The 14,347-nt window shown below is 38.0% G+C and overlaps 2 protein-coding genes across 2 annotated transcripts; both read left to right on the top strand.

Annotated features, from left to right (window-relative positions):
* The first annotated feature begins 12,228 nt into the window (after positions 1-12,228).
* Positions 12,229-12,699, top strand: LOC138870607 (uncharacterized). The gene is made up of 2 exons (XM_070148431.1): positions 12,229-12,410; positions 12,510-12,699. Exons 1-2 carry the CDS (start codon positions 12,229-12,231, stop codon positions 12,697-12,699), a joined length of 372 nt encoding a protein of 123 aa, XP_070004532.1.
* A 129-nt stretch (positions 12,700-12,828) lies between these two features.
* On the top strand, positions 12,829-13,640 carry LOC138870605 (uncharacterized). The gene is made up of 2 exons (XM_070148428.1): positions 12,829-13,254; positions 13,392-13,640. Exons 1-2 carry the CDS (start codon positions 12,829-12,831, stop codon positions 13,638-13,640), a joined length of 675 nt encoding a protein of 224 aa, XP_070004529.1.
* Positions 13,641-14,347: the final 707 nt, after the last annotated feature.

Raw genomic sequence — 14,347 nt, 5'->3', positions numbered from 1 at the left:
AGCCTCTGCTTGACAGGAGGCACCGTTGGATCGGTGGGCAATTTGTGGACCACTAAATCAGTGCTCAAGCCCGGCATGTCGTCATACGACCATGCAAAAACATCTTTGAATTCTATGAGTGCTTTAATTAACTCTTCTCGGATCTTTGGTTCGAGATGGACACTTATTTTAGTTTCCCGGACATTACTCGTGTCCCCTATATTGATGTCCTCGGTATCACTCAAGTTAGGTTTGATTTTTTCCTCAAAGTGAATTAACTCTTTACTAATCTCTTCAAAAACCTCATCTTCATCATATTCTGATTCATAATCACAATATATTTCTTGAATTATTACTTCGGAACCAGATTGATTTTTAAGACTGGGCTGAGGATTCCTCATGCATGCCATATCACTAGAGCCAGCGTAAAAAGAACTGTACAGGAAAGAAGAAAAAGAAAAGAAAACTATCAGGAATGATAATAAAAAGGAAACTGCTTTTTATTGGATGATGAAAGATAACAAGGTTTGCACACTTCAAACAAACTGTAAGATAAGCTTTGGGATTACAACCCTGAAGTAACCCAAACAAACTGAAAGAAAATCAAAATAAACTACCAAGACTCCTTTCGAATTGGGAGAGGAGTGGCTTTCCAATTATTAAGCTTTGTTTCTGGCCCAACGAATTGAACTTCTGCGTTGCTACACCCTTCTCCGCTTTCTAACATATTCACATCATCAAACAATTTCTCGAATCTTTCAATCAATTCCTCCTCAGGATTGACCCGGGATTTAGGAATTGTTGTTATCGGGCGATTTTCAGCACCGGTCTTGACAAAAGACTTTGATAGAGGTGGGACTGGTTTTGGAAGATCCCATGCCTTATGTTTCAGCTTTCTGGCCTTTTTCACATCGGTGATAGTGGGTATAAATCCCAAACCAAATGTTCCCCAGTTCTCGGGGAGAGATACTGGTTGTATAACTCCTTGCAAAGATGAGCCCAGACCTTTGCCGGGTATAAAACCGTTTTTTAACATTTCATAGGCTATCATGACTTATGCAGAGGATATCTTTGGATTCGGAAGGTATTTCCCCTCTGGAATTTTCTCTACCGACACTGTGTCGGACACTTGGTATACCCATGGTCCCTGGTCATTTTCTGTTCCCTCGACCGGTACGATGGTACTGCTGTGAGCATTTAAACTTTCTTCCCCATGCACAACTATTTCTTGATGATCCCATTCAAACTTGACAGCCTGATGTAATGTTGACGGGACTGCTTTAGCAGCATGGATCCATGGTCGACCCAACAACAAGTTGTAAGAAACAGTTATGTCCAACACTTGAAATTCCATTGTGAATTCAACTGGCCCTATTGTTAGTTCCAACACTATGTCGCCAAATGAATCTCTGCTTCCACCGTCAAACCCCCGTACGCAGATACTATTCTTCTGGATCCTCTCCTCTTTAATTTTTAATTTGCTTAAAGTGGAGAGAGGGCAGATGTTTGCACTTGACCCATTGTCAACCAATACCCGGGTTACTACGGAGTTTTCACATTTCACGGTGAGGTAAAGAGCTCTGTTGTGCTCGGTACCTTCCACAGGCAATTCATCATCAGCAAATGTAATTCTGTTTGTCTCAAAGATTCTGTTGGCTATTCTTCCCAAATGATTTACAGAGATTTTTTCAGGAACATGAGCCTCATTCAGGATTTTCATCAAAGCCAGACGGTGCTCCTCTGAATGGATCAGTAATGACAACAATGAAATTTGAGCGGGCGTCTTCTTCAATTGATCCACAACAGAATAATCATGGAGTTTCATTTTTCTTAAAAACTCTTCCGCCTCTTCTTCCGTCACAGCTCTCTTTATTGGTGTTGGATTATTTTTAGTTTTTCTTAACTCTTCGGGCGTAAAACATCTTCCCGAACGAGTCAAGCCTTGCACCTCACACACTTCTTCCTTGACTTCTTTTCCCTTGTACATTACAGTCACCCGTTCATAGTTCCATGGGATGGCTTTGTTGTTGATGACTGGCAGCTGGGTTACAGGTGTGATAATAACCCGATCTGTACGGGCTCCTTCCACGAATACAATGGGTTTGTTAGCAACCCCTGGTACTATCACTTTCGGCCTTTCTTGTTTTGTGGCAACTTTGCTCGATGATCCCTCCTCGACTATCATAGATGGTTCATCACCATTTCTGTTCTGCTTAGGTACCGGCTTCTCCTCTGTTAACTGCTTATCTGGCTTGGCTTCATGAGACTTGATCATCATGACAGTTTGTGACGGCTTCTTTGTCTCCCCATCAGCTTGTATGATTTCTATCATATTGGCCTCTTGATGGGCTGGCATTGGATTTCTATTGATATTGGGAGCTTCGGGGGTTTGAACCTCGATTTTATTAGTATCAATCAGCTCTTGTATTGCATTTTTCAAATGCCAGCATTTCTCCGTATCATGGCCTGGTGCACCGGAGCAATATTCACAGCTAATGGTGTAATCCAGATTCTTTGGCGGAGGATTGGGTAGCTTGGATTGTATTGGTCTTAGCATGTCTAGCTGTCTCAGCCTGTGGAATAGACTAGTGTAAGATTCTCCCAATGGAGTGTAAGTTTTCTTTTTCTGTTCCCTTTCTCCCCTAAATGCTGTCCTAGGCCTGAAACCTGGTCCGGGATAGGCTCGTGGGTAAGAATTTGGTAAGGCAGGAGCACACCAATTGGCGTGAACAGGTGGCTGATTGTATGCTTGAGCATGGTTAATGGAAAAATGAGGCTCCGAAGGGTGATAGTAGTGTTGGGATGAATCGTGGTGGTAAGTTGATTGGCGAGGTCGTTGTTAATTATAGTAAGGTGGTGAACCTCTGGGTCCCGGCCAAATTCCTGAATCAACTACGGCTGCTTCCTCCCTCTTCTTTCTTCCGATTCCTCCTACCCCGCCTTGAATAGCTTGAGTAGTTGCCTTAATTGCTGAATAGCTCATGATTTTATTTGTCTTGAGGCCTTCTTCCACCATACCTCCCATCTTCACTACTTCGTTGAATGATTTCCCAACCGCTGAAACCAAATGGGCATAGTAAGTCGGTTCCAAGGCTTGGAGGAAGTAGTCTACCATTTCGCTCTCCTTCATAGGAGGATCCACTCTTGCTGCCTGTTCTCTCCACCGAAAACCATACTCTCTGAAACTTTCATTGTGTTTCTTCTCAAATTTTGTCAAAGATAATCGATCTGGGATGATTTCCAGATTGTATTGGAAATGGTATGCGAATGCCTGTGCCAGGTCATCCCAGGTGTACCATCTCCCATGGTCCTGGCGTGTATACCACTCCAAAGCTGATCCGCTTAAACTTTGACTGAAGTAAGCCATCAATAATTCATCCTTTCCCCCAGCTCCTCGCATCTTGCTGCAGAAACCCCTTAAGTGGGCTACTGGGTCGCCGTGCCCGTTGTATAGGTCAAATTTGGGCATCTTGAAGCCGACTGGTAATTGTACATTGGGGAATAAGCACAAATCTTTGTATGCTACACTGACTTGCCCACCTAATCCTCGCATGTCTCTGAACGATTGTTCTAGACTCTTGACCTTCCTGAACATCTCTTCTTGTTCAGCATTTTTGGCTGGCTTGTCAATTTCGGTTGGGAGATCAAAACGAGGAGCAGTTGAATGGATTTCGGAGGCTTTGAGGGTGGGCTCCGGGGGGTAATATTGGTTGTCCTGGGCCTGGAATGTAGGCTCACTAGGAGATTTGTGGAATGTAGCAGGGGGAGGTGCTACGAAAACAGGAGTCATAGGTGGAGGAAAATATGGAACTGGTTTCGGAGGTGGAGACTGCGGTGTCTGAGAGGTGGTGCCTCGGTAGTGCTGGTAAATGGGGAAATTTGGGGATAATTCAGTGGTAATATTATCCTGAGTTTGGGTCATTGATGGAGCAGGGTTAGTTGAGTAAGACGGGGGTAACTGTCCTGTAGACCAGGCTTGGTACATCTCAGCCATTTGCTGCTTGAGTTTAAACATCTCTTCTTTCATTTTCCCGACATCCATCTCCTCTAGCTCCATACCTGTGTCAACATCTGGGATAGACATACTTTCGGGTATTGGTCCTTTTGATCTTGTGTGATAATGATAATATGCCAGTATACTCTTTAGAGAAACTAACTGCTTGAATTCTGGAAATGAACAAACTTGTTAGTTTTGAGAGTTTAACACATATATAATCACACGTTGAGATGCAATGCTCCTAGACAAATAATCCCTTTCTATTATGCATTTGCTCGGCTGCTTGTGTCGTCCCAGCTTTCTTGAAATTTTTATTGTTATTCACTTTTATTTATTATATATATCTTTTATCGTGGTGGTCGAATCTTAGAGATTGCCTACGTATCATGCCCCCGCATGAATTAGACCTTGCGTAGTTCGGACATGAGGCAAACACTTTTATTCATTATACAAAGATGAACAGACATTACATTTGAAAACTTTGTAAGAAAATGGCTTGAAACACACACAATCAAAATAAAAGATACAATTCTTAACATCTCACAACGTGCCCCACTTTCCATTTGTGTTATAGATTATTAGATTATTTGCTCAATGTGGGGCTTGACCTGGATGACCTCCCAGCGTACGATACATCCTTTCCAACTCCATTGCTAGATGACGGGCAAAAGTGGGTGCATGCTCTGTAAACCTTTCATAATCCATTCCTTGGCAATTTACGTAACTTTGAGAAGTGTAGACCGCCAGGTCGTGGATTTGTGCCCTGAAATCTTGGAGACGTTGGTCTTGGTTCTGCAATTGCTGCTGACGAGTGGTGGCTATATCTCTGACACGGTTTTCACGAATAGAGCTCGGAGTCTGGCCTGCTCTAATCTTGCATGCGCTCTTTCCCTGTCGATGTCTGCTTGTTGATGTTCTCTGTTGCATCTTCTTGCCTCTTCTAGTTGTGCACGAAGCTGATCTTCTGATCGTATCCAATGGTCTTTTTCCTTCTTGAATTGTGCCCTGTCTTCTTCGGATTGCCTTACTTGGCGTTCCTTATTAGATCTGGCCTCTTCGTTTAATTGTTGGATCCTTTCTTTTGCTTTGCTCAACGCCCTTTCGTTTTCCGCAAGAATGGAATCATAATCTTGCATTTTTTCAAAAAGATTGGCGATGGTTTTTTGATCCTTCCAGCTCCTCTTTGGTGTTTCAGAAACTCTTTTCATTCTTTGGAATCGAGCATGAAGATTTTCATTCTCACAAGCTAGACTCTTCTTCTCGCCTTCGGCTTCTTGTGCTTGCAAATCTTTCTCCAAACTGAGGCTTCTCAGATTTTCTTTTAGGGCATGGATAGTTGCTTTGTACCCTTTTTCCTTTTCTCCCCAGATCAACCGCTCTTGGATTTTATCATTGAAGTTTTGAACATGGGGTCTTTTTGTTGGCCTTCTTAGCTCAGGCTCTGGTACATCATCCACGCGAGACCGTTTTTCAAACCACCTTGCATATCCAGGATTTATCTCACCCTTTGTAGTGTCTGGGACTTGAGTATCACTTTTCAAGTATCGACATCCATTCCACATCTGCTGAAGTAGAGCCTCGGGAATAGTGGCTTCTGGGTGTAATTCGATTACTTGCATACTCAAATCTTCATCATCAGGAACTACTTGATATCTCCCTAGTTGTCTTAGGACTCTTAGTGGCGCATACGGCTGGATGCTTCTCAATCCCAATAGTAGCAGATAACTATTTGAGGTTGACATGTGTATCACTTCCCTCATCGGGAGCCATCCCAAAGTCCATTCAATCTGATTTGCCGTTAAAGCCTTTAGATGAGATACCCATGCTTCTATCCCTTCTGGAGCCTGATAATTTTTTATTCTTTCCTCATAACTCTCGATGCAATTATCATTGTTTGACCCATACTGTATGATCTTGGGCTGTTGTTGGAGATGTTCAATCACCCACATTTGCAACAAAATTTTGCATCCTTCGAAGACTTTTGCTCCTGATTTACATAAAGTCAAAGCCCGATAAATGTCTGAGAGAATGATGGGGACAAGGGTGTGATTTTCTTTGGTGGTGAGGATTTGCACAACTTTCGCGGTGCGAATATCAATTGTTCGCTCTTTGTTTGGGAAGACCATGATTCCTAGAAAAGCCACCATGAAGGCAAAGCGACGGTGAATCTGCCAAGTGTCTTTGTTTTGCTTGTTAGTAAGGCCTTTCTCATGAATTTCGAACCCATCTGACTTTCCGAACCTTGAATACAAAAAGTTGAAGGAACAACATCCATTGATGACATTGCTTTTCCTGATTTGACTGCTGATGTTCAGAAGACCGAAGAATCGATGTACCGAGGGAGCCTTTGTGAATATCAGGCTTTGATTTCTTAGACTTCCGTCGAAACCAGCATATCCAGCTATCTCCTCTAATGTAGGAGTAAGCTCGAAGTCAGAGAAACGAAAGACATTGTGAACAGGGTCCCAAAAAGTTACTAACGCCGCAATTAGATCATCACGGGGTTTAACTTTCATAATATCCGTGAGATTTCCCAAATGCTTGACGACCCATTTTTGACCAGCTTCGCCTAAATCATACCACCACATTTGAAGCTGAAATAGAAACTCTTCTGTATTCGTGGATGGGGGGTTTTGCGTGGTGCTCATTTTGTATCTGAAATTTAATTTAATAAAGTCAAGACTCATTTTGAAAATATACACTAAAAAAAATCATTTTCAAAATTTTTTTATTTATTAAATACCTTTATTTCAAGATTTAAAACTATTTTTTTTTTGAAAATTTTAAAACAACCCATTTTATTCCTCTCTTCTCACCATGATTTCATTTAAGCTGGTCAACAAGCATGTTCGAGGCAAATGAATGCACAAGTAGCAAGTAGGATGCATCAGGATAGTCTTTTTATTTCGGGTTCACCTGTCCTAGACAGACCCAACCCCTGTGTTGAGTCTCCAAGGCCAAATGTACATGATGCAAATATACGTTCCTACTAGGGATCCGGTACATGGCTGAGTTATTCTAAGTGAAAAACCTGAGGTTGATTGTTCTAAACCTGGCTTACCCAAACGGACAGTTTGAGCCGAAGCGGGGGCAACGTACCGGGAGAACGAAAGTCTATCCGGCCTAGTTACTTGTCCCAACTTCGTCTTATTTGGTATGACCTTTAACATAAAGGTGGGCCACGCGCACGTGTGCACCATAAATTTAGAAGACTCAGAAAGAAGGGGGTTTCGTAGCAGTTGTATATATTCACAATTCAAATAATATTAAAGCGGTAAAAAAAACATTTAGCATGTTAATCATATAAACAGTTGAAAATCATATAGTAAATAAAGCCAATTATCGCAGTTATTTTAAGCTCGAATTCTTTAAACCCTGAACTAGTGGTTCTGGGTTACAGTACACTAGGAGTCCCCAGCAGAGTCGCCAGAGCTGTCGCACCTCCTTTTTACCGCGCCCGCGGGGCGCGTGGGGAGTTTTCTCCAATTTAAGGACAGTCGAAACGAGATTTATTTAATTATTTCAGAGTCGCCACCTGGGAATTTTAAGGCGTCCCAAGTCACCGGTTTTAATCCCTGAATCGAGGAGAATATGACTCTGTTTATTATTCTGCGAACCAGAAATCCTGAGTAAGGAATTCTGTTAATCCGGAAGAAGGTGTTAGGCATTTCCGAATTCCGTGGTTCTAGCACGGTCGCTTAACTGTTTTTATTATTGGCTTAATTATCTTGATTTTTATTAAATATATTGATGTTTTTGTCACCGCTTCTGTTTATTGTTTATGACGAATTACGCGTACGTATATTCATATTATATACCTTTTATAATTACAGAGGATCGTGCCACGCATACGTGTACACAATAAAATTGTTATAGTTTTTATTAAAAAATCATATGTTCGAAATTTAAAATAAAATCAGGAACATCATCACCCTTGTATTTAGACAATGAACTGCACATCTCGGGTTATATGAAATTATTTTAACATCCTTGGAAAAATCCTTTTCTTAAATATTCGCTCGAAATTGCGCGTACGCATAATCCGAATTTGCTTTTTAAAAAAATATAATCAGGGTACGCGAACGCATCCCTAATCGCGCAAAATATTTGTAATGGTATTATGGATTTTCCACAAATTGTTTATTATATTCATACATTTTTATGTGAAAATCATGAGAACTCATTTTAGAGGCCCTTAAATTCTTTGAATCGAATTCACAATCTATTAAATGTTGCCCGTCGATTATAATTTCCGAGTATAAATTATATTCATCCCGCTATTCAAATTCGAAGAAAAGAATAAAAATATGATTTTTAACAAATACAACATATATATATATATATATATATATATATATATATATATATATATATATACATGCCAAAGAATGAATTGTATATGAAACTAAAAATGATTTATAAAGGGAAGAAATATTTTTCAAGAATTTTTATTATTTTTATTTAGTGCAAGTTTTATTTCTACTTACCATTGATATAACGTGTTGCAATTTGTTTTTATACATATCATCTCATTCTCACATACTTGTTTTTAATCCAAAATTATAATTGCTTAGTTTATTTATAACGCTAAATAATCAAATTGATGAGAAAGAAGTTATTATTCGAATTGATTCAATAAAATTGTATTACATACAACATAGTTGTGCGCCTAAACATTCATAATATTCTTAACATCATAACGAGCTATACCAACTCACCTTACTCATATGATTATAAATATACCTGTCATCATGCCATATAATAGCTTATATCAATCTAAACAAAATCATATTTTTTTTACAAGATATACTACTAATGTAACTTCTTAATACTTCCATTCTACTTTACATTTAGCTAAAGGTATTATGGGATGTAATCAATGACCCATTTTTATGCCATACTCCCTGTTTTGACAACTCACATATAACTATACTAATGAGAAATTCTAGTATAGATAATATTATTACAGCACTTATATGAGTTTTAAAAGAGAATAATCAACTACTAATTATCATGTCAAACATACTACTATATTAACCAAACACAAAACAAGACTGAACTTTTAAAATAATGAACTTAGACAAAATAAAGATAGAATTGCAATTCAAGCTTCATTGATTCGTCATGCTGAATCTTTTTCCAACATAGAATCAAAAAAAATAAGTACCTGGAAATGAAGGTAGAAGAAGTAAGTTTCAGCAGTTGCAGCAATAACAAAATACTGGCAGAATATCAGTATTTCCACAGATTTGAGCAATAATAAGACCCGAGAAACCCAGATTCACAAGAGCAACGCTTCTTAAAGAATTTCAGATTTTAAAACCAAATAGTATCAATACACAGACCCGGACAGATTCCAAAAAGAACAACAAGGTTTCGGATTTTTCTTTTCTTTTCTGGTGTCTGTTTCAGCTTCACTGTGTGTGTGTTCCTTTTTGTTTCTTTTTCTTTTAAAATTTCTGTTTCTGATTCTATTTCTATCTCTTTCTTTCTTTCTGTTTTTCTCAAATGTATCTCTCTGAAAACTGATCTTTCTCCTCCTCTAAAATCTGTTTTCTTCTCTTAAAATCAGATCTTTCTCCTAATTTCCTTTTGATTTTTCCTCTCTTCAGTTTTAAAATCTGTCCTCCAGATCAGATTTTTTCTTTCTCTCTTTCCTTTCTTTCTGTCTGAAAGGCTCTCTTTTTTCTTGTTCTCCTTTTTTTCAAATTTCCAGTCCTTGTACTTATACAGGTCTGTCCTATCTCTTTTTTGTGCTTCTTGGACCCCTTTCTTCTTTTAAAATCAGAAAGTTCTATTACAAACTGCTTTTTAATACTTTAAGTGATCTTATCCTGATTTTAAGCAGCCCCATTACCCTTTGTTTCCCATTATCACTTTAAATAATAGCCAATAACTTTCCACTTTCAGCCCATTATGCTATCATATTACCCTCACTATTCTGTCCCAGAAATACCCTCAGAAATCCTACTGTGATTACTATTATTACTGCTGTCAAACTTAAAAATACAGATTTTTAAAATCTGTTCAAACCTGATTATTAATCTGATTTAAGACAGCTACAACCAATCCTAAAGTTTTGGACTGAATCCTAACTAATAATGTAACCTTCTAACACAATTACATCTAATCAACATTTGTAAAATCACACTGAATTCAAAACTAACATCATAACAACATATCGCTGAAATTATTATAACTTTTTAGACTGGACTTCAACATTGAACCAAGATCAAACACACACATGAGCATTGTCAATATACTGACAATGCCATGTTCAGAAAATAATATATACACAACATTCATTTGAATTTACTGATTTGCAAACAAACATGATTTAATTGACGAGTATTAATCAGTTGACTATTTACAACATTTGTCCATAATCAGTCTAAAACAAAAGAAACAGACTGTTTCAATCAGCATTTTCAGAAACAAGATTTATAACACAACTGATCGACGAACTTAATCGAGTCGATCACACACATTGTAATTAATCACAACCAACAGAAACAATTCATTTATTTGACTAATCATACGGGCATGAGACAAAGATGACAGAATTAATCAAATAAAAACATGAAAAATTAACAGGTTATTAAACAAACAATTATTCATGTAAGAAACAAAAAAGAAATAAGGAAAGTACCTCTAAATCTTTAACTTCAACCGGACTCGAACTCAACTTGGATTTGGACTTTGTTTGAAATCAAACAGACCTTAGTCGAAGTATTTTCCACTGAAAATACTTCGACTAAGGTCGATTAAACCTCAATCTTTATTTAATTCGGGCAGAATCCAAAAGTTCTGGTATTTCTAGGGTTCCTGAAGATTCGATTTGGGACTTAACCATTTCTGGTCAGATTCGAGGGGAACCAACAATGACACAAGGGTGAGGGAAACCTAAGGGTGATTTGGTGTTAGTTTCGAACAAATCTGGGTAAGTTCTTGTTTGGTCCAAACCTTCAAAAGAAGATTCAAAGAGTTCTGAAGGGATTCGAACCAAACCAAAGCCAGATCCATAACGAGGCATGCTAGGGGGTACTATGGTGTTAACTAGGGGTTGTTTGGTTTAGATCTAAGCTCGACTCAAATCTTCAAATGAAGATTCGAGAACCTTCAAGAAGATTCGAGCCAAGTGGCTAGCATATCTGGATAGAGGATATTCGGGGGGTTCTGTGGTGTTATTTTGGTGACCGGCGGCGTTGTTGCCACCGGGTTTCAGGAGATGGGATCCTAGGGCGGCTAGGGTTAGGGGTGGGTTTCGGAAGATGATGATGAACAGTGGAGAGGGGGGGTGTTAAGTTAGGGGGCCGGGGTAGGGGTTTGGGCTTATATAGGGGTGGGGTGGATTGATCTCATCTGTTGGATCAATTAAGATGCACGGATGAGATCAATCCACTTATCCAAACGACATCGTTTGATTTAAGTTGGGGAAATGGGTCAACCCGGGGTTGAAACGGATCGGGTTTGGGTGAGTTTTTAAGACCGTGGGATCAAGATGGATGAACGGTTCAGATCTAGTTGCCCTAAACGTCGTCGTTTCATTTATGCAGGGGCTGAACTGGACCGTTTGATTGCAATGAATCAACGGCCCAGATTAAAAATCCAGAAGTGACGTCGTTTGAGTCCTATATGGGACTGGTTGACATGGACCGGGTTCTTTGAGTATTTGGGCCTGATTTTTGTTTAAAAATTCTTGGCCCAGGTCCGTTTCTATCATTTCCCATTCTTTCATTTTCTAATTAAATTCCTAATTATTAAATTCCTAATTAAAATTATAAAAATAAAATTACCCTTACAAAGATAAATTACCTATTAATACATAGACAACACATTAATCACACATTGAAATATTAAAACTAGAACAGACACATATTTTTGTGATTTTATTTTTTGAATCAATTATTAAATGCATAATCAAATCCTAGATATGCATGCAACATATATTTTTATTTTTATTTTCATTTTGTTATGACAAAGTAAACATTTACGGATATAAGACAAATATTTAACAAACATCACGCAAATTCAAAAATTGCACAGTAAAAGAAATTTAATTTATTTTTTGATTTATTTTGGAGTAGTTTTTCGTAAGGCAAAAATCACGTGCTCACAACATCCATGAATGCTCGGTTGATGCAAGAAAATCAGATCAGAAGCATGCTACATCAAATTTTATAAGTGAACAAATTATAGAACATGTTCGAGACAAAAAGATAGAGGTTACACCAGCCTTTGTAGAAAATGAAATGAAAAAGAAATTTGGAATTGGCATTGGTTATCACAAGGCATGGCGTGCTATTCAAAAAGCTATTGCTTTCATAAGGGGAACACCTGAAGAGAACTACCAGATTCTTCCTTCATACCTACACATGATGGTGGCCAAAAACCCAGGAACATACACAAGCATAAAAAGAGATGCGCAGAATAGGTAAGCAAAACAATACTAACCATCAGCCTGAAGTTTCAAATGTTACTATTTGAAAAACTTCACACCTTATGATTTATTTTTTTGTGTTTCAATGTACAGATTTGCTTACTTGTTCTTCGCTCCTGTGGCATCAGTAGCTGGTTGGTCCTACTGTAGACCCGTTATTGCAGTAGATGCAACGTTTTTGAAGTCAAAATATCGTGGTGTTATATTTGTTGTTGTATCAAAGGATGCAAACAATCAAATCTTTCCTCTATGTTTTGGTGTAGCAGATTCAGAAAACAATTAGGCATATATTTGGTTCTTCGGAGAAATAAGAAAAGCAATTCAAGTTCGTCGTGAACTGGTTTTCTTGTCAGATAGAAACCAATCGATCGCAAATAGTATTAGAAAAGTTTTTCCTGAAGCTCACCATGGTATGTGCCTCTATCACTTTGAGAAAAATTTAAAGCAAAGACATGCAAAAGCCACGGTAATAAATCTTTTTCAAAGTGCTGCAAGGTCATACAAACGTGAAGATTTCAATCAGTTAATGTCCCAACTCAAAAGTATTGACAAGAAAACATACAATTACATAATGGAAGAGCCTCCCGAGAGATGGACTCGATCGTGGTTCCCACAGCGACGTTATGATATGCTAACAACAAACATGGTAGAATCAATGAATTCCATTTTACTAAAAGGGAGAGAAATGTCTATTTTAAGAATGTTAGATTTCATCCAAGAAAAGCTGGGAGAGTGGTTTTATGAACGGAGAAAAAAGGCAAATGAAACTTTTCACAGAGTATCAATATGGGCAGAAGAAGAGATGACTAAGAAGATGGACTTGGCTTGCAAAATGTTTGTGAGTATATTTATTAACTTCAGCTTTTTATATCTGTTGCAGTGATTTACTGCTTACATTTAAAAAATTTCATACTTTTTCTTTTTGAAGTAAAAATACACTAATATAATTTGTCTTAATTTTTTATTCCTTGTTAGGTGTTCAACCTTGACTCAATGTTGTTTAGAATAAATAGTGAAGGAATTGAATTCATTGTGGACTTAAAGAAGAGAACTTGTGACTGCCTGAAATTCCAACTTGATGAATTACCCTATCCACATGCAATTGCTACTATTAATAAGAGATATTTGCAGAAATCTGATTACTGCTCAAATTGGTATTCAAGGGAAACATGGTTGAAAATATATGAAGGATATGTGAATACCGTGGGAGATCAAAAATCATAGGAAATACCACAAAATGTACAATCTGAGATCACAAAACCTCCCGATGTAGAGATTTTACTAGGAAGAAGACAAAAGAAGAGGCATATACCTGCAACTGAATCATCAGTACTATTCAAGTCTACCAAATGTAGTCGATGTAAACAAGTTGGGCATAACAAAACAACTTGCTTGTCTTCTCCAGCACCTCATCCATATTCCAAGAAACACACTGAAAAATACTCCAAGCTTCAATAATCCTTGGTCTGAATTTAGACTTTCTTTATTGTATGACATAATTCAAATGTGATTTTTTTCATAGGAATAAAAAAATAAGCTCTTGGACAATTTTATATACTGCTAAAGTACAAATCACTCATTTTTGTTGCGCAGACTTACAGGTTTTGTTGCAGTTTAAAACGTACGCAATGACTTCTGCGAGAAAAAATTTCAGGTTACAGTATCTGAAATACATATACTTAAACAAACACACACATACACATACAAACACTCACACACACACACACATATGAGTACAACACACAAAAGGAAACGCACGTACAAACAAAAGTTGTAGCATCTCTAAGCAACTAAGAAGTATAAATCAAATACCAACAAATAACAAGGATAATGCAATAGAAAGCTAAGAACAAAGAGGGTGACAATTACATTGATATAAAAAGAGGTCAGAACAACACACATTTACAAACAAAACTTCAGCTCTCCGGGCT

This window comes from Nicotiana sylvestris, chromosome 1 (assembly GCF_000393655.2).
Source record: "Nicotiana sylvestris chromosome 1, ASM39365v2, whole genome shotgun sequence".
Classification (NCBI taxonomy): Eukaryota; Viridiplantae; Streptophyta; class Magnoliopsida; order Solanales; family Solanaceae; genus Nicotiana; species Nicotiana sylvestris.
Note: the sequence above shows the minus strand (reverse complement) of the source record. Positions and strands in the feature narration are given on the sequence as shown.

What these genes read in the sequence shown, in the direction of transcription:
- LOC138870607 (XM_070148431.1), top strand. Translation starts at nt 12,229, where the DNA reads ATGAAAAAGAAATTTGGAATTGGCATTGGTTATCACAAGGCATGGCGT. An exon ending in AAAAGAGATGCGCAGAATAG is followed by an intron (nt 12,411 to 12,509) that starts GTAAGCAAAACA and finishes TTCAATGTACAG; the next exon opens with ATTTGCTTACTTGTTCTTCG.
- LOC138870605 (XM_070148428.1), top strand. Translation starts at nt 12,829, where the DNA reads ATGTGCCTCTATCACTTTGAGAAAAATTTAAAGCAAAGACATGCAAAA. An exon ending in ACTTGGCTTGCAAAATGTTT is followed by an intron (nt 13,255 to 13,391) that starts GTGAGTATATTT and finishes ATTCCTTGTTAG; the next exon opens with GTGTTCAACCTTGACTCAAT.